A 27146-nucleotide genomic window follows, 5' to 3' on the forward strand; every position below is an offset into this window, starting at 1 on the left:
AACGAGCAAGCAGAAATTAAAAAATTGATTTGAACTTTACATTTTGTTGAAAGTATTGGAACATTACTTTTAATTAATTGTACAAATATATACTTGCATGTGAAACAGTTTTAGCAAATGTTTATTCTTCTTCTTCAACTTTAGTAAATGTTTGAAAATCTTTATTAATGTTCAGCTTTCAACACAGTTAATAATCTGTTTGAAAATTCACTTAAAGTTATTAAAATATCAAGTAATTTAAAAAGAATTATGTTTAAACAATTTACCACTAAAATTGAAATTGTCTTTATACTAAGAACAAAAAAAAACTGTAAATAAAATGCAATAAACTTCAGTTACAGTAAAATTCAACTATTATATAAAATTAGATATTTATAAACAGTTTACGATGAGGCATAAGGAATATAACTATAATAAACAAACTTTTTGCGATATTTTTTTAAAAATTTCAATTATTTCTGCAACCCAATTTACTTCCAACATGGAATATCTTGACATTTGCATCGAACTTCAGGAGGAATATTTGTAAATTGCGATAACCATATTAAACCATATTGACATATGGGACCGTTCATAAAAACATTGACATTTACCCCACCATTCAATTAATAATTAAATAGATATTTTGATGCGAGCATCACTACTGGCTGGTATCATTAGTTGCTTGAACTTTGATTGGAACGACTGTGCATCACATAACAAGGTGAGAATTCCTATAGGAATTCAAAATTAGTAAAATAACTGATGAAATTAAATATTTAAAATTGTATTGTTACAGAATGTCTATAACACAAGCTGCCATAGACGAATTAAGGAGTTCATTCCTCAGTAATCAAGGGAAAATTGACTCAAGTATGATGTTATGACATTGATTGTAACCCTGATATTAATAAGGAGATTTGTGTATGCATGTTTTGATTTGCAGATGTCCATCCTGCTGATCTGGCTCGGGCCAAGAATGATGACAATTGGCTCAAAAGGTTCTTGATGCACCATGATGGAGATCAACAATTGGCTCTTAACATGATGTGGGATGTCATGGAGTGGAGGAAAACATTTGGAACAAATGGTGATTGTTTTGGCAACAGTAATGCAATTTGTTGCAATTTATTTCTTGTTACAGATATCACTGAGTCAACAGTCAAAATGGATTACTTGGTGGATGGTGGATTTTTCTCTAGGGGTAGAGACAAAGATGGTGCTGCAATATTTATTTTCAAGTGCAAGAAGCACACCAAGGGATCTAAAAACAGTGATGATCTCAAGAGATTAGTTGTATATTGGATTGAGCGCCTGGAAAGGTAATAATTGGAAGATGTCTCTTATGCATCAATGGATTTTGCAATACCTCTATTCCTTTACAGGCAGGAAAAAGGTCAACCAATCACTTTGTTCTTTGACATGGAGGGTTGTGGTCTTTCAAATATGGATATGGAATTCACACAGTATTTAATTGGATTGTTTAAGCTGTATTACCCTTACTTTCTTAATTATATTATTATTTTTGAAATGGCTTGGATCCTCAATGGTAAGTTTTGTGGGTTTCACTTGTGGGAATTTGTTGATTAAGTTAGATCTGTCTTGAAGCTGCATTCAAAGTGATAAAGTCGTTGTTACCGGAGAAAGCTGTCCAGAAAATTAAGATGCTGAAGAAGGCGGACATCGATTCGTATGTGCCGTTGGATCAAGCTCTGAAATGTTGGGGCGGCCAAGATGATTACATCTACAGTTTCGAGTCAGAGGTCATCAATGAAACCCCACCTCTCCAGCATTCAACCACCAACAAAAAGGTCGGCAATTTCGATATAATTCTGCGTTTATGTCCAATCGTCATTTATATAATATTTAGAGCAAGTACAAAGAAATTCGTGTTATTCTCGTTACGTGATTCTATTCAAACGATAACGTATCGATAACATTATTTTTTGTGTTACATTTTTATCAGCGAGATGTTGATAAGAAGAGAGAGAGAAAAAAGCACAACTTTAAATAATGTTTATTTTAATGTGCTAGTTATTAATACTTACGCATTGTAATCTCAAGGCCGTTCGTGCTACTCGCAACGACAAAAAGATATAAACCATATAAAGACATAAAACTATGTAGTATTATTAGATATTTGAAATAGTTTTGATGTGTCAGAGGTCAATGTTTATACAAAAATAGAATTTTATTTGTTATTATTTATTCATATTCTGAATTTCAAAGTAATTATGTCATTAAATAAAATGCATATATATCAGCGTATCTCAACCATTTAGCCTCGCGACCAATCACATTTGTTTGTACTTGTCCAGCATCCCAATTTTGGGTCGAGAAACGCTGATGTTTTTACTATTAAGTATGTAGATCAATTATTTATGATATTTCAGTGACAGCGACGAATCAATTATCCAAATAACGAAATATACTGCCAATTTTGTTGAATGAAATAATTATTGTAATTATTTTGTTATCGTTTCACTTGATAACGATTTCAACTAAATTTACATATCGAAAAATTATTTATGACTCAACGGTTTTGATTTGATGCATTTTAAATCGATCAATTTATTAAATTTTTATATATATATTATTTTTTTAAATTTGGCAGGTTCATTTTGCAGATGGTTCTCGAGCATCAACTGCTTCGGGAGACAAAGACGCTGGTAAATTTCTTCAAGTCATTTAACATTTCGTTTGGTTACCGTTGAACGAATGACCGTTGTTTACAGATGCCGATCTGCGTATTTCTCCTACGAGCATCATCAATTTCGTTCTCGATGGCGGTGAATATTCGAGCACATTGGAACTTCAGAATGTTTCTAATCAGAATTTATCATATAAAGTAAGTATAAAGGACTTGTAGATAAGTACAAAGTCAGTCTATGAAGTGTAAATATAACTAAGTAGACTTAAGTAAATTTAACAAGCATCTGAATTTGCATCAATATTTATTTTGAAATATTTTTAATGAATATTGATTGTTTCAATAATTAGCATTGTTTGGAATGAAACGTTACATATTTTTATAAATATGAAATGTCTGTATATCAGTTAATTTTGGGCAGTAAACATTAAATACTATTATAATGTCATATCAGCAACCATAAGATTTCTTTACTGATCAGTATGGTATTAGTAATACTTGCGATTTTATAGTATCCGTTAGTTATTAAATTTATTTAAACAATTAAAGTATTTAATACAATTGATATTAAGAAGTTTTTGTATGATTTTGTAATTGCAGATGAAGACGACGGCTCCCGAAAAATTCCGAGTAAAGCCTAGTGTTGGTGTGCTTTCGCCCGGTGAACGTGAGTCTGTGGTCGTTGCCATTCATCCCGCATTCCAGTTAAACGGCTTCGCGAAAGACAAGTTTCTTGTGATGTACGTGCCTGTAGACAAGCCTAACATGCCATATCAAGATATTGTAGATTTGTGGAAGGTAATGCGATTATAATATTCAATGAGTGATCAGTTTGAATATGAACTATTGAATTACAGAACAGCAGCAATACGAAGGGAGCCAAGCAGCATGTGCTTCGAAGCACTTTGGATGGACCGGCGGATGCTTCCAAGAGCGTCACCAACGGGCAAACTGCATCTTCGTTGTCTCAAGGCAGCGGTAAGCAACAGCCGATGGAACAGAAGCTACAATCGGATATGTCGGCGTTGCTGAACGGCCAAAAGCAAATGAAGAAGGACGTGAACCAGATGCAGATGTTGCTGTACATTATCATCTGTATGCTGGTTGTTGTGGGCTCGATGCTCGTTTACGTCGTGAAACACATGAACGACGGCAACGGAGATCAGTTGGGCGCGATTCCGGACCAATCGCAGCTATAACAATACCTGTTGGAGGCGGGCCCGGAAGAAGCACGCCAGCCTTCGACGGACGGCATCCTAGAGCACATCCTCTGGGCACTGTTCTACATCTTTTGCCTTCTCAAAGACACTTTCTCTAGGTGAACGTGCGCTTCTTGGACCTCAGCTTGAACGCATATTGACGTGCATTTGGTTTTATACACCGCCCTTATATTATGTTTTTGTTTTCGTGTTTCATCTTTAAATATGTATAATTTGATATCACAAAGTTTGAGTTAAAAATGAGAGAGAGTGAGAGAGAGAAAAATCAACAGATATTTTACAAATTATTGACAAACTTTGCCAAATTTATACATACCTAAAACCAAACACACACTAAATTATTGCAATAATAATAGTAATAATATAAAAAGAAAACAATATATTTTTATATATTATATAGAATTTTAATAAGATATTATTGTTTTCATTACGGTTACTTTTTTTTTTAGTTCTTTATTGTTGTTATGTATAATGCGTATGTATCTAATGTTTCTTATTTCTTCGCATCACTTGTAGATTTATGTGTATGTAGATAGTCGGGAGAATAGAGTACGGAGGAGAACTGTGTAAAATTATTATTATTAATATGCTTGTACAATCGTCACACGTGAAATGAACATTACCAATTAATAATCGATACGTTTCGTTATTATTTTTGTCGTTTGTTTTTCTTTCGCTTTCCTTCCGCGTACTTTTTCTTTTTTCCAACAGCCAAATCAAAGACTTTTTAAGTACAAAAATCTTCGCAGACGCGCGAAGTATAACAATAAACCAAATCGAATGTGTTAGTTATTACACCTTCAAGAAAAAAAAAACAAGGCCTACCACTACCATCATCCACAACTACTGATTATACTGTATAAACTGTTAAATTTAAATATATTAAATTCATTAAAAAAAATAACTAATGACAATACAATTGCTCAATTATTTATCTAAACCGATCAATCGTTTATCTTCGATTTTAGTTTATTGGATCTTCAGAAAATGCTGTTACTTTTGTAGATTCCATGAAGAATCTAGTAATCCGCAGATATTTGTAACGATACTTTCGTTTTCTTCCAACTACACGAATTCGTGTGTGCGAAAAAGGGCTTCCTGCTTTCACCCGCAGTTGTGCAACTATAAATACGATTGACCAATGTAGCAACTCGTTCTATTCGTTTATCGAGTATTCTCCATAAAAAACGTTATGCACGAAGTACGCTTGCATCGCAAAACGTAAATTGGATAATTCGAGGAAGTTTAGATGAAAAGCCTCAATAATAAAATGAAGGCATGCGTCCGATAATCACCGTATTTAACCAATTAGGAAACAGATAATGTATTTAGGCATATGACGTTGTACAATTCAACAGAAGTCTTTTGCTGTCTTTTTTATATTTATATTGCTTGAACTGTTAATATATGGGGTTTAAAGTTCGTAAAACAATTATCTAGATGTACTTTATAAAAGCAGAACAGATTCTTGTTTGGAATTTGAACTTTGGAAACAAACTAAGATTTGTTTCTTCATGAATTTGTCAAATGTCTCAAATAAATATAATATTGTTCTAATATTATTATTTTTTTTTAAATTATGCAATGTAAACTACATGATGATGATGGGAATGATTCTTTATTTGTGCGTCTGTTGTAAGTGCAAGTAAGAAAAGAATTTCAGATGCTAGTCCAAGGCACGCAAGTTTCTCTATCGATCAATTGAGACTGTGTGCCCTGATTCTGCTCAGAAATGTTCTTGATGTATCAAGGGCGACGCGCGTTTCCGAAAGGCCACCATCTCAGCTAAAATCAATAACAGCGAGGCGAGCTCACATCGCAGATACCTCCGAAATGTCCGACACAGCAGGTGATAAAGATTCAGGTAAAAACAATATCTGTTTGTCGTATCGTGCATTTATCAACGGACATCGACCGTGATTTCAGATGGAGATCTGCGAATCTCTCCAAGCAGCGTCGTCAATTTCGTCAAAGATAAGGATGAATACTCGAGCGTCTTGGAACTTCAAAATGTCTCTAAGCAGCATTTATCCTATAAGGTAAACAAGACGATATTATAACAACTTTATTTTCTTCTGTTCATTGTTGTTACAAGAGAAACACATTTGCATCACTCAGATAAAAGCATCCTATAAATACATATCAATTATAATTAAACAACAAGAAAATGTATTTATAAGAGAAACGTTTATTTTGTATTTCTTTGTTGTAACAAAAGTTGCGAAAATGAACTGAATTTAGTTTTATATGAAAATGTATCTAAGTTGTTAAATTCATAACACAATGAAATGAAGTTAAGAAATCATTTAGTTTATTAAATACATAAGACTTTACAAAGCTTCAATGAGATAATTTCTTCACCTATTACAATAGAACAGTTTATATTGATATTGGCGTATCTATAAAAGCTTTTGAAAACGCATTTTGCTATTGATTAGTTATAGGTAAAAGACAGTTGATTGGAAAAGAGTGGTCGATTTTGATTGAAAAGTAAGAGATTTGAATTTGAACCTTGAGTGCAAGCGACACGAATATATGACTTGTTGCATTTTAGACAACTCAAAGACCTGTTTTTCTTTGCTTCTTTATAATCTGTGATGATTATATTTTATAATATATAAATTCATTCATGAGTTCACATCTGAGCCAATTGTTACAATTGTAATTTCGTTCGTTGTAATTGTAATTTTCTTGTGATTGTGTGTGATTTTGTAGATGAAAACTACGACTCCAGAGAAATTCCGTGTAAAGCCAAGCGCCGGGGTGCTGTCCCCTGGTGAAAGTGCGACGGTCGTCGTTTCCATTCATCCAGCATTTCAGCTGAACGGATGCTCGAAAGACAAGTTCCTCATCCTCTTTCTACCGATCGAGTCTCCAACGATGACCTCTCAAGAACTTTCGGAACTGTGGAAGGTATCGATCGATAAAACGGATTCGCAAATGTTAAAATGTTATTGAACGATAATGTCTCCTCTTACAGAACAGTCTGAACAACAAGAGCATCAGACAGCGTCGTTTAAGATGCGCCGTGGATGCAACATTAGAAGAGCTCAAGGGCGGCGGCGGCGTCGGCGGCGGCGGTGGTAGCGGAGTCGACGCGCAAATGAGACCGTGTTATTCGATCGAAAAGCAGCAACTCTTCGACCGCAAATTGATCGCCGAACTGAGGAACAACCAGTACGACCTTAACTTTAACGTGAAAATGGTGAAATACATGATGTACGTCATCCTTTTTATGATATTCATCTTTGCGGTCTGCATGTACAAAATTATATTAACAATGGTAACACATATTGCTTGTAACATCCAACCATCGCTAATGGTTGATGGCGGACAGGAGAAATGACAATACGTTTCCAAGGAGATTTCTGAAAGCGGAATATGTCACAATGAATCTGTGATAGAGACCGTCTTGGATAAAATCTTCTGTGTCGTGCATTACTTCTACAGCTTATTTTCAGATTCGAGCCTCGTCTGTTTGTGAACGCGCGCTTCTTGGATCGTAGCTTAACTTTACATATTTCGTTTTATACTCAATGTACAACTTGATGTCACAGACACTTTACAAATTACCAACATTTTGCCAAATTTTTACTGCAACAATAGCAATAGAAGACGAATATTTTTATAAACTCTACACACATTACAAACTATCACTAATTTTTTAACATTTTAAATATTATTGAAAACGCTTGATTGTGTCTAGTATTTTTGTTTTGCGGATGTAATTAGATGAAGTGTGTAATCATCTCAATCGTTCTGTTACGATAAACTATTGCATGTTCTTTGGTGTCTGTCTGTTCCATGCTTCTCTCTTCGCGTGCTGTACGGCAACAATAGCCGTGCTAACTACAAACATTGTTACAGTCGACGTGAGAAGATAAACCGAACCGAACATCCGTTAAATTCAAGAAAATGTTGAACTAAAATATAAACACTATTTATTGTGCAAATGTTAGTTAGATTTTAAGTGTTCTCATTGTGTACTAATTAATCTATCGCTGCAGGGTATTACTTAGCTGTGTACCGACTTGATGCGATTTTCTTGTTCTGTTAATCTATTTGTACTAATTTTCAAAAGATAAACCGTAATAACTGTATCATATTTTTTTTGTTGTTGTTGTTGTTTCAAGAAGAGATGAATGTAAATACAGCGCAGATGAGGATGATGGGGTTACAGTTACACGTATTTCGGTTAAATATCAAATCAAGTCGGATAATCTTAGTGGAATATTATTGAATGTTGTTACTTGAATTGAGATTATGTGTATTCGTAAAGACTATTTAAATTATAATAGGACTGTTTATGTGATTATTATTTATGTTAGAAGAAAATAAAATTTCAAATTTATATTGAGTATTTCATTTCATGTCTTGTAGAATAAATGTGTTCCAGATCTACTAAATATTCACAAACAGAGATTCCTAAAGTGATTTTAATGAATTTTAATGTAATACTTTTAACATTCTTTGTGCATAAATAATGCGACAATCCTCGATTCATATTAGGACTAATTTTCAGAGAATACTTAAGTATATACACATTCAAAATTATAAAAATTGTGATTAATCAAAAAATATAAAAAGTAGTAATTGTTGTTGTTTCAAGATTGATGATAAAAACAAATATGATTTTGGAGAAACTGTGAACTTTAGAAACTTGTCTGACTTTCATCGTAAAATCTGATAGTAAATTACCGATTATTAATCATAGAGTAGTGCTGACTGGGATTCCAAAGGTCATAGCTTTTACCTTACTCAAATCCAATTTCTATGCCTGTCAGCAATCAACAATCTAAAGAACAGTTATAAGCACATTAATGAAATAAATAATGTACGATACAATTGCCGACTTCAATAACAAGATAAAAAGGCTATTGTACACGTATTTCTTCTGCTTGTGGCAATAACACAATGAAAGTAGATTAAGTGCAATCTTGTTGTTTTTCCTCCTTTTATCTGTGATAATAGCCTCGTTTCTATTTAAAACATGAAAGGAAAAACTGAGAAAACACAAAATTTAAACTATTGTTTCTAATGAGTTTGATGAAGCGTTTTATAGCTGATGTTATTGTTCGAAATATTGCCATTATGTTACTTGAATTGATAACAAATTGGTCTTAGAAAAAAAAAGTATTTTATTTCATAAAAATGAATACAATTAGTTACAAATGCTTTAAATTACAATTAAATGAACAGCCTTCAGTGTGGAGAATATCTAAATATCCCTCGCGTCCTCTTTGGCAACTCCGAAAGGTTCCTCGACGGTCTCAGCTCCGCAATCTACGATAATAATATCCTTGACTGGACGATCCCTGTTGTCGGTTTGTGTCCCCTCGATCTGCCTAACGACGCGCATACCCTTGATGATCTTGCCGAAGACGACGTGCCTTCCGTCCAACCAAGAGGTGATCTTGGTGGTGATGAAGAACTGGGATCCGTTGGTGTCTTTGCCGGCGTTGGCCATCGACAACCATCCGGCGCCGTAGTGCTTCAGCTTGAAGTTTTCATCTTCGAACCTCTCGCCGTAGATGCTGCGACCGCCGGTACCGTCGCCCCTGGTGAAGTCACCACCTTGGATCATGAAGTCGCGGATTACCCTGTGGAATTTGCTGCCCTTGAAGCCCTCGCCGACCGGCTTCTTCGCCAACTCGGCGAAGTTCTTCACCGTCTTCGGTACGGTCTTTCCGAACAGTCCGATCTCGATCCTTCCCAAGTGATCATCGCCGATGTTGATGTCGAACCATACCTTGTCGGTGACCTTTGGTCCCTTCCTGGCCTTCTCCTCTTCGGTCTCGCAATTGGCAAGAGCCAACGCAGCAAGTACTACTGCACAAACCAAATACTTCTTGCTGATCATCTTAACGTAAACACACAACAACAAATGTGATGATGATTCTTCATGGATGAGTGATTTTATACTAGTCTTTCATGCCATGTTGCCAACAGCAGCTTAAAACCAAAACTTTATCAACGTTATTACTTTCAAGTAATAACACCAAACAGATATTACCAGAAATTAAAATTAATCATGGAACGCATGCACTGCATTTCAGGTAATTCGTATTAGATCAATCCTAATAGTATATTTATAAGATGCGATGTGCCAACGTTGCAGCACAGATGTGCAATCGCTTCGTCTTTCATCCAGCCACTTGCTTAAATTTGATTGGCTCATCCATATCGAACATGAACTTTTTTATTGGTTATTAAGAATTTGCATGCGATTCATACAATCTGTATCAGTATTTTTGTAATTAGTTGCTGTTGTCAACGGTCTAATCAAGAAACTAGTTCATTGCCTCCATAAATATTTGCATCAGTCATTTGTTTACTGGACTCAACGACTAACTTCATGTTAGTCACATTCATATTTTTATTCAAAAATAGCAAATATCTAATCAATGAAATAATAAATTTCCAATCGTTTTATTACAGTTTGTAAATGTATCCTTTCTTTGTACTTGTTATTAAATGTTTATTGCCTTATTTCTACCTCCAATTAATGTTTATTATTCCATTGTTTCTAAAATACTTCAATATCGAGGCTTTTAATTTGAATTTTCATTGCATAAACGAACAAGACTAATCTAGAATTTCTGACAGTGCTTCAAATAATAGCAGGAACACGAAATTACTGCTATTACTTTCATCTTGTATTAATGTTTATTTTGATAATTAAGGAAATTAAAATTTCAACATTTACAAAATTTATTGCATCTTAACATGTATACCGCCACTTAGGATGATCAATAAAAGCAGAAAATTGCATACTTTCAAACTCTGGAAAACCGAATGTTAACTTTTTGCTTTCATTTGACAGAAATTGTATCGCTCAAATGTGTCTTTTGTTTAATTATTACATTAGCAATTAATTGTGGTAATTAATGACAAATCATTGAAATGACGCAAATATTTGAGGGATAATTCTGATTTAATTTAAAACGTTTAAGTTTGCATTTGGTCATCCAAATTATTATAGTTAATATATATGAAAAATATTATTGAGTACGGAAATAAATTAAATATTGTTTGTTGGACTTTTACGACTATCGCCATAAAATCGTCAATTTATGTCTGCGTTAGCGTGAAACCCGGTCGTAAATTTGGTACAAAAAAAAATGGTCACATCTACAGCGTTCGTGGTTGACCTGTTTCTTTGGCGTTTTAGTGTTATAAATAACTTGCGGGAAGAGCAGAGTTTGGTTTAGTGATTTCGCAAACAAATGAATATTTTTTTTCCATTCATCATCTGTTACAATTCATGCTTTTATTTAAAATATTTTCTGATAAATTTTATACAAACAGATGGCGTCACATCATCTCGAATCTTCTGGTATCATCTTAACTAAACACATATGGACAAGAGCGTTACATTTAGAACGTGCGGCGGATGCAGACGAAAATGGATTTGCCAACATTGTACGGTTTATTATTCAAATACAATAGGTAGTCATATAATAACGTTAAAATAAGGTTACTGTTGTTGTTCTTGAACATGCCGATAATTCTTTATACAAACTAAATTTGGTTTTGGTTGTTGATAAATATACGTAACAAATGACTATTAGTAAACTGCTAGAACTAAATTATCGAATTCTCTTACACAATAGAATTTATATATTATATATATAAATAAAAAAAAGGTGAAAACAAATATTTGCAATTGATTTCCGTTTCCGGGAGAACGATAACTGTTCTTATATCTGTCTACATAAGAGTGGAATTATATAGGAGTAAAGCGACTCATATCTCAGCCCCCGAACATCTAACTAACAATATTATTATGTACAGAACGTGTTTCTTACTCAATAGAAAAAGACTTAATAAGAAAATATTACCATCATCATCGTCGTAATCATTGCTAACGAAAAATGATTAGAAAAATAAATGAAACAATCTCTAATATTAATAAAACATATAAAGGCAATAAAATTATTTACAATTACATAATGAGATTAGCCGCTTCAGTCCATCCCCAGCAACGTGATAGACTCTTTACCAATTTCCACGTCATCATCGTCGTCTTCGTCGAAGCCAAAGCAAGTTTCCATATCGTGGGTGGACGCTTTCTTCTGTTCCTGTTTCTCGATCCTCCTCGAATTGGTAATGGCCTTAAGAACCATATCTGAGATAATAAAAAGCAATTAGTATACACGGATTTCAGCCACTTAGTTACGATTTATCTTACCATCTTGAAGCATCGGTTCGCCGAGCATTTCGTTCTGCCCATCGACCACCATCGCTTGCTCCTCCCCGTCCGCCAACTGTATGACTTCCAAAACTACGTACTGCTGTCCATCGGGACTTTCGACGCCCACCAATTCGGTTTCCTCTTCTTCCTCATCCTCCTCGTCCTCTTCTTCTTCCTCTTCGTCGCTATCCATTCCAGGCATCACCTCCACCTGCTGTCCATCTATAATCTGAATCTTCTTCTGCCTACCCAGTTTCAAGGCCAGCTGCTTCTCCTGCAACATGGAATCTGGATCGTGCATGGCCATATGCCTGATCAGGTTCCCCTTGTGGCGGAAGGCTCGGCCACATTCGGGACACTCGTGGGTCTTCTCTTTGGGAGGTGGCGGCACGTATGTCGGATTGTGGTAAAGATTTTGATGGCGCTTGAGCAACTGCTTCTGCCTGAACGATTGATCGCACTGTGAACAGTGGTATGGCTTCTGGTCGGTGTGGATAAGCATGTGCGATTCCAGATGCCTTGCGGAAATGGACGCGTACGGGCACAGCTCGCATTTGAAACACTTTTCGCCTTCGTGGGTCTTGTTGTGAAGCTAGAATAGAAATCAATTTTGCGATGAACAAATGAGGCAACAGTAAAATGGAAGACATATATCATTTTGGTGTGGGTGAAATGTATCATTACCTTATAACTGTATCTATCTGGGAATTGTTTTCCGCATCGTTTGCACTTGAGAGGTTTATCAGACGTGTGCAATTTCTGCACATGGATACGTAAATCAGTTTTGCGACCGCATGTGGTGGGACACAGTTCGCACTGGAAGACTGGTTTGTCTCCGGCTGCAAATTGCGAAATAGATTAGTACAGAATTCCTAAGCGATGGGGTCTCAAAGTTAGAAACTTACCAAAATGGGTCAATTTGTGGGCTTTAAGACTGTTACTTTGGGTGAAGCACTGCTGGCAAATATCACACTTGTAAGGTTTCTCCCCAGTGTGAATTCGTAAATGCCTTTTGAGTTTAAATGTATCTGGACTAGCATATGTACATTGGGGGCATTGGTAGGGTCTTTCGCCCGTATGGCACCTTATATGTCTCTTCAATTTGGACAGCTCAACACTAGCGTAATCACACTCATTGCATTTATGCGGTTTCTCGTGGGTGTGGCGGTATCTAACGTGCCGCACCAGCTCACCGGACGTGGTAAACGCCGCATCACAGTACTTGCATAGATGCGGTTTCGTACCGGTATGCGTGTTAACGTGATTCTGCAGGGAGGCCAATGTTTTGAATCCTCTTTCACAAACTGAACATTTGTGTGGTCTCTCCTCAGAATGCGATTTCATATGGCGCGAAAGCAAATACCGTTTAGGACTTGTGTAATTGCAGTAGTTGCACATATGAGCCTGAGTGACCACCTGCGATTTCCTAGGGAATATCTTGACAATTTTCGATTTGTCATCTTCCGCTTCGGAATCAACGATACCGGCTTCCTCTCCTTCATCAAAATCGTACACAGTCATATCCTGATCTCCATCTGTCTGTTCTCCCTCCTTCTCATCCGGCTGCTGTACAATAAGTACATAACTAAGTTCATTACTGCCTGAATCTGTACCAGTTGGAACAACAGTAATTCTTTGGAAATTATTTTGGTGTTTGGCTCCATCCTCATCAACACCCTCCTCCTCATTCTCAGCATTTATGATGAATTCCTCTCCATTTTCTTCCTCATTTAGTGCAGGCACCACAGTCATTACAGGCTGAGATTCACCTTTCGCCTGGTAATAGTAATGACCTGCTTGATCAACAAAGTATGTGCCCTCCTCGGTTTCACCTTCACCTTCTTCAATTTCTGAAAACATCAAAAGTTATACATCGGTTGGGACAAAGATGTAAATGTATATTTACCAGCAACAGTTGCAATGGTTCCATCTCCACTTTCAATTTCCTTCTGGAAGCCTTCGAGGTAGGACTGAATTTCTGTGACATTCTCTCCAGTGTCTCCTTCGAGTTTGATCTCCGTAGCAGTGAACTGTGCAGACATGTTGCTGCACTTCTACACCTAAACATTAAGAGGCCAGGGTGCTGTTAGCTTGTTGTTGAAGTGTGTGTTGCTTATATTAAAAATGGTAAACATTGGTGAACGGAATGGAACGGTGTGATACGAGCGGTTGGTAGACGGCATTGACGACGCAATTCGCATTTATCAGGGCACGAATATCGGGACGCCATTGCGTACGGCTTGGGGTCCTCCGAAATAGAAAGTCAAGTTTAGGGGGTGCAGAGGTGTCTAGGTCTGTCTCCTTAAGGATTTTGCCTTTTTTATTTCCGCTCGTTGCGCGTTTTAATTTGCGGGGCCAAGATGATTACTTGAGCAAGCCAGATGTAGGGGGCATTTCGATTTCGTCGAAAAATTTCATGAAATTAGCACCGCTGGCGCTGTCATCAATATGGAGGCAAAATGTTCGTGGGTACGACCAGCGTCCTTCTGTTACCGTTATTTCCGTCGTTTCTGGGTGTCGATTTAATGGATGGACATCGTCGACGTCTTCGAAGGCCATCAGGGCATCCTTTCGGTGCCCCAGATCGCGTTTTCAGTTATGTCTAGGATAATAAAATCTTTTTTTTTTGTAAACGTACCTTGCTTAACTCCGGATTCGTCCGTGAGGGCGTTTATCGAAAATGGCAGCGTCTGTCTGTTGGGATCAGAGATGGCGAGGCCAGCGAGCGGACTGTCCCTCGAATGCATTGTTGCGCATCCCCACCGATCAGACATGCAACGTTGCTCGCTCTCCACCAATTACAGGCGACCTACAATTCTACCTACATATTTTCAAATATACCACCATCTCTATTCCCACCTATCCACATTATTAACAATTACATTTCATTATTTATACCTCATATCAACACCAGTTATTATTTATTCAACGAATTAAGTCCAATTTATTGCAAAAATTTAACTTAATCATGAAGCTAATGTACCAACATTATAATAACAATATCCAAATTCCCGCCAAATAATTTTATACACACTGTAGAATTTTACACATAAATTCAATAATATATACCTTATATAATAAAACAGGCTTAAAATTCACTTCAATATGTTTGTGTGCGTGTATATGATATCACACACATCCAGTTTAATTTTAAACGTTTTATTGATTACATTTACGTTTGTTTCAATTTTACAATGACTCATTATTATACCAACATTATAATAGTAATTAAAAAAAATCCCGCCGTTTCAATTTAATCATCATTAACATATAAATCTTAAACAACAATTCCCATTTCCAATACATTTTACTAAATAAAAACATAATTTATATCCAAGCATTCGTTACAATATCATAAATAATAATAGTTTTTTTTTATTATTTCTATGAAATATCATATTTTCAAATTTTTAACCATTATTATATCGTTACTAATAACTACCTCATTCCGGTTCATTTGTTTTCTATTTATCATCGTTAACTTTAGCTAAATCATTTCTGTGAACATGCAGTAATCGTCAATGTATCTAAAGGTTAAATGAGCACAACAATGCTTAATTCATTAAACATCATTTTTAATTTCGCTACAAAAATATACAAAATTAATTTATTGGAATTGATTTTGGAAACAACATCAATACTATGTTAAAGTAACAAATCAAGTGATATGATAATGAGAAACTGGCTAATGGGAAATACGTGTTGAAACAAATAATAATTTAGCATTATTATCTTCTAAAAACTATAATTAGTATAATGTCGTTTGTAATACTAATTATGAACGTATGACTAAATTATTATCTTCTTAGATAGTGCATAATCATTAATCACACAGAGATGTAGAATAGTAGACATAAAGAAATACAATATTATTGTTACATTCCAAAATCAGAAAATAACATAGTTTAGTTACATTTAGTGTTAAAATATTTTTTCTCTCTCCCTCGTAGCTATGTATCACTGAAACCCCAATATTTTACACCCTATTGCAATAGTAAAAGTTTTTTTTTCTATTGTACGTTTTTTATGGTCTTCCGTTTACTCTATTCTGTAAATCACCCCTGTTTTTCTTACTTCACTACAATTGTACACAGTAAAAAGTTCTGTATCATAGTTGAAAACGTTAGCAGAAATATACTGAATGAATGAGTACATATTATTGAAGCTATTATTAGAATAATTATTTTGTATACATATTATTTTTAAGTTAAAGAAAAAACTTATTTACTTATCTTTGAAGATAAGATATCTGTGATATTTTTCATATTATTAAATGAATTGAAACTCAATCAATTCAATAATATTTTTTGTTCAGAATTGACGCTTAATTAAATCAAGTTCAAATATCTGAATGAAATATTTTATGTAATAATAATCACTAAAATTGCTTTTATATGGAATTTGAATATCATTTTGTTATGTAGAAATTGATATGTTGTAGTTTTGGTTGCTTCATTTTTATGTTGATAAGAATGGTATTAATTTAATTGTAACTAATGCACGTGCTTTATCGAGTGGACAAAGTTTATTTATAAGTAGTAGTTTTTTTATCCGTGCGGATCTTACGTAATTTGGTTTGGGAAACGCTGTGCGCGTTGCGCTATTGGTTGCATACGGATCGGGCGCCGTTTTTGACCAGGAAATATTTGTATATTGCGGTAAATTTATATATTCCAAAAGAATTGTACGTAGATGTTGAGCGTCGCGACGCCGGCTGACGTCGCTCCTGTTTTAGCACAAGCTCGGTCAGTAGTATGTGCAGTGCAGTCAATCTAATGGGAACCTGAGGTTTAATTAAGCAACATGCGAGTAGTATCAGGTCAGTCTGGATGTGAGGAAGAAGCCGAAACGAACAAAACCAACCACCCATCCAACCTTCAACCTACCCCCTTTTTTTTATTCTTGTAAATGCATTTTCGAATGTGTGGTGTTTGACCCTTTTTTAGAACTCGAACTGATTCATACATATTTTCGCCAAAGCCAAGGTCCTGTACGTCTCTCTCTATGCGTGTGTGTGTTTGCTGTGAAATTTCTTCTTATTTATAAACGCGCAAAATATGTCGGAGCGTCGCGCGATCATTAATAGCTAATTAGTGCAACAACAAAAATGAAATAAATAAATATATACAAATCAAAATGATTATAATTATAATCGGAATTGTCCTTGGGTATTTTATTTATATTGTCCTGGTCAAGGGAAAGCAACAGGAGTCGGAATTTGAACTGTGACATCATTGAAGAAGTAGAAAAAAAAGGTACGCACAGCGTGCGAATGCGATCCGTTTCCTAATTGGCTTTTCTTAATTGAAAGACGTTCAACTCTTCGATTTCGTTCGAATACGTGTAAAAAAAAACAGACGATTTTGTTGTTTATTATTCCTGTTCTAAATCGGAAAACGTCTCGGTTAATTTCTAATCCGGATCCTTGAAAACTGCCAGAACTTGGTTACACAATATAATTTTCGTCTGAAAATAATTTCGAGAATTGAATGAGAACATAATGTAAATGCATTTCGATTCGTGCGATCGATTCATTGGTGCAAATCCACACAAACACATACATACACACACACACACGCATATGCATCATCGTATCGTGCATCCAAACTGTAATCTAAATATAAACGGTGTGTTCCTTCCTTCTCCGTCGTTTATCGCGCGCTCGAAGAAACCAGATGACGTCGGATGACGGCAAATTGGGCAGAAGCGAATGTTTTGTTTATTGTCGGTTTATCCGATGCGGCTTCCGCATTTCGAAAATAGATCCTCATGGACGTGATACCTGATCTGATTGGAACGGATAGATAGACAGAGAGAAAGAGAGAGAGAACACAATGTTTCCACATGCAGTTTACTACAATTCTTGTCCGATAATTTTGTTCTGTTCCCTTCATTCTGCTCTGTTCTCCATGGAAGCGGGACGGCGAATTTTAAAAATAGACGAGCGCGTTTTAAAATTCGAGTATAGATGTCGGCCAATACCACTTTACTTTATTTTATACCACAACATTCTTCTTTACATACGTAGATACATAGATTTTAAATCTTAAGATATTATACTTAAGAAATGATTCACATAAGCTTCGTTACTTCATTTATACTTTAAATTATCATTTAAATTTTTGGACGGAAGTCATCCATCAGGTAGTCGAAAGATTTGAATATTTGAAAATGTTATTACTTTTCGTGTATATTGAAATAATTGTAACAAAATCTAACATAAATAGGGCAGAAAAACCTATTTTATTGAGTTTATATTTTGGTGATTCATTGTTGCAATTAACATAAATATTATGCAACCATATTATGACACTTGTAAGTCATATTATTATATATGACATTGACAGCTGCAATTTTCTACTATTCTGTAATTCAGGAGTCTCCAAAACACGGCCCGCAGGCCAACATGCCCGGTATCCGGCCCACCGTAGTTTATTTTGATCACATTGTAAAATTTACAATGTAAGTAAATCATACAAAATGTTTCTTTAGATCTTTTTTTTATTTAACGATCAATCAAGAAACACAATAACTTACACACATAAAGAAATTGAACATTTTAAATGTAATTGAGATTTATCCTAAAAACATTCAATAAGTGACATACATAGGTAATTTACATAATGAACTTATGATTAATGAGATTTATGTGGCTGTAACTTTCCACTGACAATTGTGTGTAGTTGTGGATCATGTTCACCAGTGGAAATTATCAGCTGAACTCGTCCAAATGCTCATCAGTTAATTTGGATATATTTTGTATCTATTTCATTTTGAAGAATGTTTTGGCCCCTTGCGATTTAGTCGAGGAGTCAGCCTTTAGGCTTACAAGTTTGGAGACCCCTGCTGTAATTTATCCATATCAGTTGAGAGCCTGAAAGACACGAACTGTAAATTTTAGAAAGTATATTTTGAATAATCTCATAATATTATTTTTTAAAATAACGTGAAATTGAACATAAGAAAATAGTATAATAAACAAAAGTCGATATAAACATATGAATCGCAATGGTAGTGTCAATTGTCTACAACTGAGTATTTTACATTTGACAGCTTATGATAGTTAATCAATGTGTGTGACAATTCTTGGATGGATGATATTTTCAACTCAGAATTAGTTTAGTATCATCCTAGTAGTATCAGACAAGTTCGTCAACTGAATCAACATAGGATGGTATGGATTCACCCTAAGAAAATTATAATGAAGCCCCACTAGACATGTCCAAAATGTGATACAATGCGTGTCCCACCGTCCTTCAAAGAGCTAAAGGGTTATTGTTTAAGAATTAACAATATGACATTCCTTAACTGACAATAATGAATATGACAGTTCTCAACTGTCACCAGTATATCTAAAAACAGCTGATAATAATTAAATATTCTAGTTTTTTTTTTGTAAACAAAATATAATTGAAACTGTTAAATATTTTACATTTTTTTTTCTGTTTGTTTTTAGGGGGCCCACTGGTTGAAAAGTTGGCTCCGAGGTTCAGGGATGATGGGTTGCAGTACGCGTCGGCTGTCGAGGGTTCATCTGTGACGTTGTCCACGGAGCTGGTGGAGTGCGGACCGGAAACGGAAATATCTTGGTAAGCAAATGCATGTTGTATTTTATAGTTTATTGATGTAGTTTTGATGTTTATTTATAATCTGTTCCATTTAAACAGTCCGCGAAAGAGAAGATCAATGAAATTTATTACTAGGTTTACGTTTTCCAGGTTCTTAATGCAAGTTTAAAAATCTTATATTTATAGTCAGAATAGATAGTTGTCAGTAGTTAAGAATAACTGTGCAGATTTAGTTTGGTTCATTCCAATTCGTCATTTCTCTATTGAACGCAAATAAATTCTGCCGATGAGTCAGAACCTCTCGATTGATAAAACATGGAAAAATAATTTTCATGTAAAGTATCGAAGTTTCATGATATGAAATATATGAAGATAACCAATGTGAAATTATTAGGCGAATAAAATAGAACATTTTGTAATTTTTTATAGTTTTTTGTTTGTTTTTTGTTATTTAATTGTAAATGTCAGTTTTACTGTTATTGGTTTCCATGACTACTGTCATTTGTAGCAACTGAGCTATTTATTAGTTGCATAACATAAAGTTTTCAAATACAGTAACGACTCGCTTACAGTACGTTCAATAATACGTAAATGATTATAACATGTGAAAGCAATATGTACTTTAATTGAGCACTGATTGTGCAAGATTTTGGCACGCTATTTGACAAGTATTTGAAAGTATATGACATAATAAACTGAATGAGAATTTGCTGCGTAAATAAGATAAAAAAATAACTTGTATTCGTTGAAGAATCTAAATGTACATGCCCATTTACTTTATGAACTAGTTATAGTCTATTAAAGCGAAGCTATAAGGAAACATATGCGTTCTACACGTTCGAGATCAATGGAAAATTACCGAAATATATAATGTATTGAGATTCAGGAATAGATTTGCGAATAAATTGGACTGTATACAAGATCTCGATTTATTTTAGCCCACGTACAGAAAGTACCGCAAGACATATGGGTTTAATGATTCCCATTATCAAGAGTGTGTGTGTGTGTGTGGAGTCCATATGTGTGTGTATTTAACTTTTGAGTGTGGTGGATCTATGTGATTTTCGGTGCGCGTCGCTTTTTCGCAGCTTTAAAAATAATCCGGAGACGCGGGCGTCGCGACGCCGTCAAATGACCAGTCGTTGAGGTGGTCCGAGCCGAGTACGCGTCCGCGATTTTCCGAAAGTTACAAGAAAATTTTGAAGGGAGAAACGATAATTTTTAAAAAACGAAATTGATCAGTGCGTTAAAAACCTACCAAAAAAATAATATAATCAACTTGTGGCAATGTAATCCCGCGTTAATTGTTAATTATTTGTTAGTTTGTTTATTTGTTGGATGCGTTGAGAAGAAGGAAATGATGGATCCGTAAACGCGTCGGATTGGGGTCATTGTTGTGTGCTTTGACACACATATTGGACGGGAGTTATTTATAGCAATCCATATTCGAAAGTTTGAATTGAATCCAATTTGAATTGGGATTCGGGAAATGCAATAATAACAGCGCACGGAAAATGGGGACGAAAGTGAGCAAGTGCTGCAAGTGCAGCAACAACAAGGCGGAACAGAAGTACGCTGCTGCAGCAGCCGCTGCTGCTGCTGCTGCCGCTTCTTCTGGTACAACCACCTCCTGGACCACCGATGCCGATTGGTAACTAAACACGCAAAAGCTCTTCCAAATCAAAATCAATACGCGGATTACAGCATCGCTCCGAATGGATTGTTTATCATCGATATTTTGCCAACGATAATATTTATTTTTAAATTGGATTTAATTTTGCATCTGCCCATTACACTGTTTTGATGTCATCTTGGCTTTGCTCCCATCGTACATTATTATCTCAGCGTTTTCCACATGCACAACTCGTTTATCCGAAATAAACACGATGCATTCCGCTTCTTCCTGTTCGCTCATCCGGATTCAAACGGAGCTTTCGCGTTATGCAACGAAATCGTAGATTTTTTTTTGTAGTTTCTAATAATAAAAGATACGCACGATAAACACACATAGTTGTTTCTTTTTTTTTTTCTGTGTGTTTGTTGAATTTTATGCTGTTTTCTACTGTGCAACGAAAATAGATATGAATTCTGTCCAGATGATAAATTATCGCAATCCAGTTTGAACGTGGACAGTTTATCTTCGACGATGCGCAACAAATCCGAATATTATTAACTCTAAACACTTGCAAAATCTCAGTTTCTTTTTTTTTTATAAATGCAATTTGATCTTCTCTTGCGAAGTTTCTTTACTACTGGGATAGAATGTTGAATATCTCTGCTACAAGTAAATAAAGTTCTTGAAATGTCAATAAGAATTATGTCAAAGTGACAGCAATTATTATTTTGACGCATCAAAACTCATTATCAATTTCCAAAGAGGAAACAAAATTGATTATTAGAGACTTTATTGAAGAAATCAAGACTTATTTTATATCGTCTAATAATTACTTATTGTAAATTCGGTAAATTCATTGTCATTTGTAGGAATTTCCTTTAGTTACAGAACGTGACAAAGTATATATATTTAACTCAATTTTCCAAATTTGCATTTCTAATAGACGTCAGTTTTACTGTCATTGGTCTCCATGACAACTAGAGTTTGCAATGACAAGTGGCAACATTTAAATTATCCACTGTACCACTGTAGATTTTTCTAATGAGACATTATGAAATTGCAATAACTAATTTAAATCAGTTTCTAGTTTGCAGTGATAGTGAAGATGATTTTGGTATATTATAGTGCATTTTCGTATTATTCTGAGCCTTTTATCCCATACATCGAGCTTCTTCAGCCTTATGCAAATGGTTCCAAACGGTTTTCTGTCGGTCCAACTCGACGATTTCTATGATTTTATCAACATTTTTGACGATTGGCATACTAGAGCGTATCTAATCTTCGACGTCCATATTACTAGAACGAAGGCATCAGAACCAACGCTTTGCTGTTGCATTCGATACTGCATTGCGTCCATAAACTATACATTTTTTTTTGGTCATAGTGGTACTGAAAAATGTATAGAATTTTCTCTTTTTCTACCTCCATTTTGGAACGCTTTAACACACAACTGGATTCATTAAACACAAAACTGTCAAAGAACCTTTTTTAGAGCGTTATGTCGCCTTTAAGTCGCAGTACAGAATGACAAGATGCAACGTATACATCCTGAGATATGGCTCACTAAGCCATCTAAAGAAAAACGCTCAAAACTTTTTACTTCACCCAATAATATACTAAGACATTTGTTTAGATAAAACTTTGTGAAAATTGCAAGTTTTAATTGTTGATATATTAAGGATTAATATAACAATATTGGCAATACTACTAATTTAACCTTTTTGTAAAGTTACTTTAATATCATGTATGTATATATCATGAAATAAATGATTTCTTACATAAAATCTACTGCTTTTACAAATTACTTTATTCCCCAAAAAAAAATATACTTCTGAATATTTAATATTTCTTTTTTTTTTAATAATTTTAATATACAATTATATAAGTAAATTATACATGATGGAATGATGAATAATTTCATATTTTCATATGTACTCTTTTTTGTTTGGATGATGTAAGATTGATGGGCGTCTACTTGTTCGGCTTAAAGGCGCCGACTTATCCGCTGAAACACTATGTCAATATGTACTATATACCCTATATAGCAAAGCAGTAATGTACATACATTAAATACTATACATTGAGTAATGTATATGAAGAACGTGTGCTGTCTGTTATAATCGTTTATGTTTGTGTCAATCGAAAAAGTTGTTTGTTTCAATTCACATAATATTTATATTTATATTCAATGCATGTGCAGACTGCAAGTAGTTACAATAAAAATAATGTTTCTTTTTTCGTGGATCGATATTTCTATATTTTTATTATTTCATTTTAGCATTTTTTATATACTTTCGTGAAGATATTCAAAGCATCTTCTAAGTTTAAGAATTTCGTATCTAATATTTAAAATAACAAATGATCTTCCAGTATATTTTAGACACGTACATCTATAATTAGACCACATTCTCCAGCAACAGTATTTTAGTCTAATATTTATCTGTTTTAGTGCATTATAAAACACGTAAAGTAGCTGACCTAAATCTTAAATTAATCTCGACTGTCTACATAAATCGGTCTACTATAATCAATAACTGACAATCGAAAGTAATTAATTTCATTTAACTAAATTTAAAATAATACTTCTAAAATTAGTATTAACTGCACGTAATATTAACAATGATTTAGACATTTCTATAATTTTCATAGATTGGACACAATTGAGATATTTTAGTAAAATTTGAAACGACCTAAGGAGGCCAAAAAGTATAATTTAGTATATAGTATTTAGTATTTAGTATAAGTATTTTGAAATATGTATGAATATTTTTAATTTGTACCTTAAAAGTGTAAATAATTACAATAATTTTGAAGACTACAGGAAATATTTTTATTTTGTATACAGTTTTCATATTTAAATTATTTTAATCTCAAACAATTTGTATTAATTACATAAGATTTGTACAGCGTTTCTTAGACTTATAACCATGTGCGAACCAACATACTCGTTTTTAATATAGTTGTACTGCGACCCAATTGTTTACAGCATACATATTTTGACGCTTTGACGTAAGATGACAGCTGTCATTTCGCGACTCATTAAAAAGTTAACGCGACCCATATGTTAAGAAACGCTGATCTATTGTATGAAATGCCATTTTTCTATATAACATCTAAATGTTTCGACTGTCATCGAAAGTAAATAATGAAATGCTTAGTTTGTTTTAGTTAATTTATGAGATTATTTCTTTTAAAAGCTAAGAAAACAATTGAGCAAAGTTGTATTTTCTATTTCTGTTGTATAAATTGTATAATAATGTTTTACAGCTATTAATAAGATAATATAAACATAATAATTTATGTACTAAGATTATCGACGATTGATTTAATTGGATCGTGTGTATATGTATATAATCTTATAATAATGTATTTGAATTTATTGATATATTTATACTATCTTGGCCATTCAATAATATAACAATAGACAAAGTTACAAAAGATGCAATTAATTTTGTAATTATATATCTTAAGTAAGAATAATATACAATTGTATTGAATAGTTAAAAGTCATAAACATTTTCATAAGAATTTGATAAATTGTAAGATAAAATGATAAATTGAATTAGGTATACGGATTTAATGATTTGTATTTGTTTGCAGGTCAAAGGATGGAGAGCCATTGCCACCGGAACCGGCGCCAAGACACAAGATCAAGACAACGAACAACTTGGTGCAGTTAGCTTTAGACGAGGTGCAGAAGCAGGATGCCGGGATCTATACTGTATCCGCCAAGAACGCGGCGGGTACCGCGTGCAGAGACCTGGAGCTGCGGGTCACCGCCGAAGGACATTTGGCAGCCGAGGATGAGGCACCGGCGTTCCTCCGTCGGCTGAACGACCTCACCGTCAAAGTGGGAACTCGCACTAGGTTCCTAGTGGAGATCAAAAGCTACACTGACCTTACGGTAAATAACATGCGATGACGCAGCAGTGTACAAAGTACCACATCGAGATGATGATGGTGATGCGCGCTTCCAATAAATATAGATTTTCTGTAGGCGCTCGCCTCTGTTCATTCAGTCACACAGGTGGAGGCATATAATAGCTCAGCTACAGAACAGACAGACACATTCACGCACACGCTGATCTATATTTATAGTTTTTTTTTTGCTTATTCTAAAATTATGTAAACGAATTTTTGAACATTTGCCTTATGCCATCCATCATTTCATAATATTAGGTTTTGAACTTGTTTTTTCTAGATTAGCAAATGACACTTATTTGATTTTAATGAACAATATTTAGTTTACTGACATTTTAGATTACTCTAATATAATCTTGATTTAGATGAGTTATTTTGTTGTTGTTTTGGCTTAAATTTAGATCGAATGGTATCAAAACGAAACGCTTGTAAAGGAGGGCGAAAGATTTCGCTTCGTCAACGAATGCGGCTTTCATTGCATCGATGTCGCTCCTGTCATAGCTCAAGACGCTGGACTGTGGAAGTGCGAAGCTACAAACGACTCGGGAACCGTAAAGAGTTCCTGCCAATTAAACGTCTTAAGTATGTACAAAATACTCCAATTCTGATGGGACCCTATCACAATTTTGTTTTTGACTTTGATTTTCAGTTCCTAAGACATACAAAGCGCCAGAGTTCCTCGAGAATCTACGCGCATTACTTACAGAACAAGGTACGGTTTCCTTGGAATGCAAGGTGGTCGGAGTGCCGACGCCTCTGCTGAGATGGTTCAAGGATGGAAGGGAGATCAGAGCAGGAGATGTTTTCGCCCTCACTGCCAACCCCGACGATCCGACCTCTTTGGGGACGTACACGTGCGAGGCTGTCAACTGCATGGGCAAGGTATACTCTACCTCGAAGGTCCACGTGGTGGGACGTGGAAGTCGCGAGGGTTCTATGAAACCCGCCGACAGGTAATTCAAATCTTATTGTGCAATCGCAATTAAAAATAATAATTGAATTACCTTTCAAGCACTCCGAGTGGACCAGCGCCAATATTTTCTAGGGATCTTCAAGATGAATTCATTAAGATCGGCGACACGTTGCAGCTTTCCTGTCAAGGTATTCAATGAATTACATTTCACGCATGCTTTACAACACTAATCATCTAGTAATAATAACATAGTGTAATCAATACTTTTTCAAACTTATGAAGCAATATTACCTTACATTACCTTCAATAGTTATTTGAAATTGATGAGAATCATATTGAATAACAAATAATTCATGATTTTTAATTATTAAATATCTGTTTGTTTTCTATCTGAAGTTGCTGTCCCACCATGGCCGAAAAGTATAACCTGGTACAATTCAGAAGGAAAGATCGAGTCGGAAAGTGCAGACTCGAGGTACCACGAAAGAGCCGATGGATTGGGCGGATACGGATTAGAAATTAAACCCACGGAAGCTTGTGATTCTGGAGAGTGGAAATGCATCGCAACCAGTTCGGGCGGTGTCAATTCGTGCTCCACTTGCCAGATTAAAATGATCAGTTAGTATATACTCCTTAAGCTACATACCTTAATAATTGAACAATCATCATTTTAGTTCCTAAGCACTTCCGTAAACCAAGATTCATGGAAAGTCTCAAAGCCGTCTTAACGGAAGAGGGTTTAGTATCTTTCGAATGCAAAGTCGTCGGATCACCGACGCCGTTGCTCAGATGGTTCAAGGATGGGCACGAGCTGAAGCCGGGGGATGTTTACCAATTGACGGGCACCAATTCTTTGGGATCCTACTGCTGCATCGCAAAGAACTGCATGGGCGAAGCGAACAGCTCAGCAGAGTTAACGGTGGAGGATATCCAAAACCAGTTGAACGACGAGGAACGCCAGCAACTCATTTTGAAGAGTCAAGCGCCGAAGTTCATTCACGGATTGAGAAGCTGCGAAGGCAAAATTAACGAACATTTCAGATTTACAGTTCAAGGTATTTTTTTAATATTATTAAAGGAAATTAC

The 27146-nt window shown here is 35.0% G+C and overlaps 5 protein-coding genes across 6 annotated transcripts in view; 3 read left to right on the forward strand and 2 right to left on the reverse strand.

Annotated features, from left to right (window-relative positions):
- Positions 1-522: 522 nt before the first annotated feature.
- LOC108565298 (motile sperm domain-containing protein 2-like) lies at positions 523-4201 on the forward strand. The gene is made up of 10 exons (XM_017924682.1): positions 523-703; positions 779-852; positions 926-1069; positions 1124-1301; positions 1365-1528; positions 1588-1790; positions 2594-2648; positions 2715-2827; positions 3230-3427; positions 3487-4201. The coding sequence occupies exons 2-10, from the start codon at positions 780-782 to the stop codon at positions 3826-3828; spliced, it is 1470 nt and encodes a 489-aa protein (XP_017780171.1). The 5' UTR covers positions 523-703; position 779; the 3' UTR covers positions 3829-4201.
- Positions 4202-5682: 1481 nt separating this feature from the next.
- On the forward strand, positions 5683-7195 carry LOC108565284 (vesicle-associated protein 2-1-like). Its single transcript, XM_017924663.1, has 4 exons — positions 5683-5713; positions 5776-5888; positions 6565-6762; positions 6830-7195. The coding sequence occupies exons 1-4, from the start codon at positions 5683-5685 to the stop codon at positions 7193-7195; spliced, it is 708 nt and encodes a 235-aa protein (XP_017780152.1).
- A 1772-nt stretch (positions 7196-8967) lies between these two features.
- LOC108565287 (peptidyl-prolyl cis-trans isomerase B-like) lies at positions 8968-9778 on the reverse strand. The gene has a single exon (XM_017924667.1). The coding sequence runs from the start codon at positions 9707-9709 to the stop codon at positions 9068-9070; it is 642 nt and encodes a 213-aa protein (XP_017780156.1). The 5' UTR covers positions 9710-9778; the 3' UTR covers positions 8968-9067.
- Positions 9779-10845: 1067 nt separating this feature from the next.
- Positions 10846-14776, reverse strand: LOC108565297 (transcriptional repressor CTCF-like). 2 transcript variants are annotated; one of them, XM_017924680.1, is made up of 6 exons: positions 14682-14776; positions 13950-14103; positions 12949-13893; positions 12728-12882; positions 12041-12635; positions 10846-11977 (listed from the first exon to the last, which is right to left on the reverse strand). In XM_017924680.1, exons 2-6 carry the CDS (start codon positions 14083-14085, stop codon positions 11817-11819), a joined length of 1992 nt encoding a protein of 663 aa, XP_017780169.1. In that variant the 5' UTR covers positions 14086-14103; positions 14682-14776; the 3' UTR covers positions 10846-11816. The 2 variants fall into 2 exon arrangements, with proteins under 2 accessions (XP_017780169.1, XP_017780170.1); XM_017924681.1 differs by lacking the exon at positions 14682-14776 and having other exon boundaries at positions 13950-14651.
- A 1983-nt stretch (positions 14777-16759) lies between these two features.
- Positions 16760-27146, forward strand: part of LOC108565286 (titin-like) — a 63905-nt gene continuing 53518 nt past the window's right edge. The window contains exons 1-8 of the mRNA XM_017924666.1: positions 16760-16862; positions 19500-19632; positions 24827-25130; positions 25549-25729; positions 25797-26100; positions 26160-26248; positions 26457-26678; positions 26735-27115. Of these exons, the coding sequence (XP_017780155.1) occupies positions 16847-16862; positions 19500-19632; positions 24827-25130; positions 25549-25729; positions 25797-26100; positions 26160-26248; positions 26457-26678; positions 26735-27115 (1630 nt within the window). The 5' untranslated portion in view covers positions 16760-16846. The remainder of the gene's footprint in view (positions 16863-19499; positions 19633-24826; positions 25131-25548; positions 25730-25796; positions 26101-26159; positions 26249-26456; positions 26679-26734; positions 27116-27146) is intronic.

The sequence above is a fragment of the Nicrophorus vespilloides genome, unplaced genomic scaffold (assembly GCF_001412225.1).
Source record: "Nicrophorus vespilloides isolate i.1.1-1 unplaced genomic scaffold, Nicve_v1.0, whole genome shotgun sequence".
Classification (NCBI taxonomy): Eukaryota; Metazoa; Arthropoda; class Insecta; order Coleoptera; family Silphidae; genus Nicrophorus; species Nicrophorus vespilloides.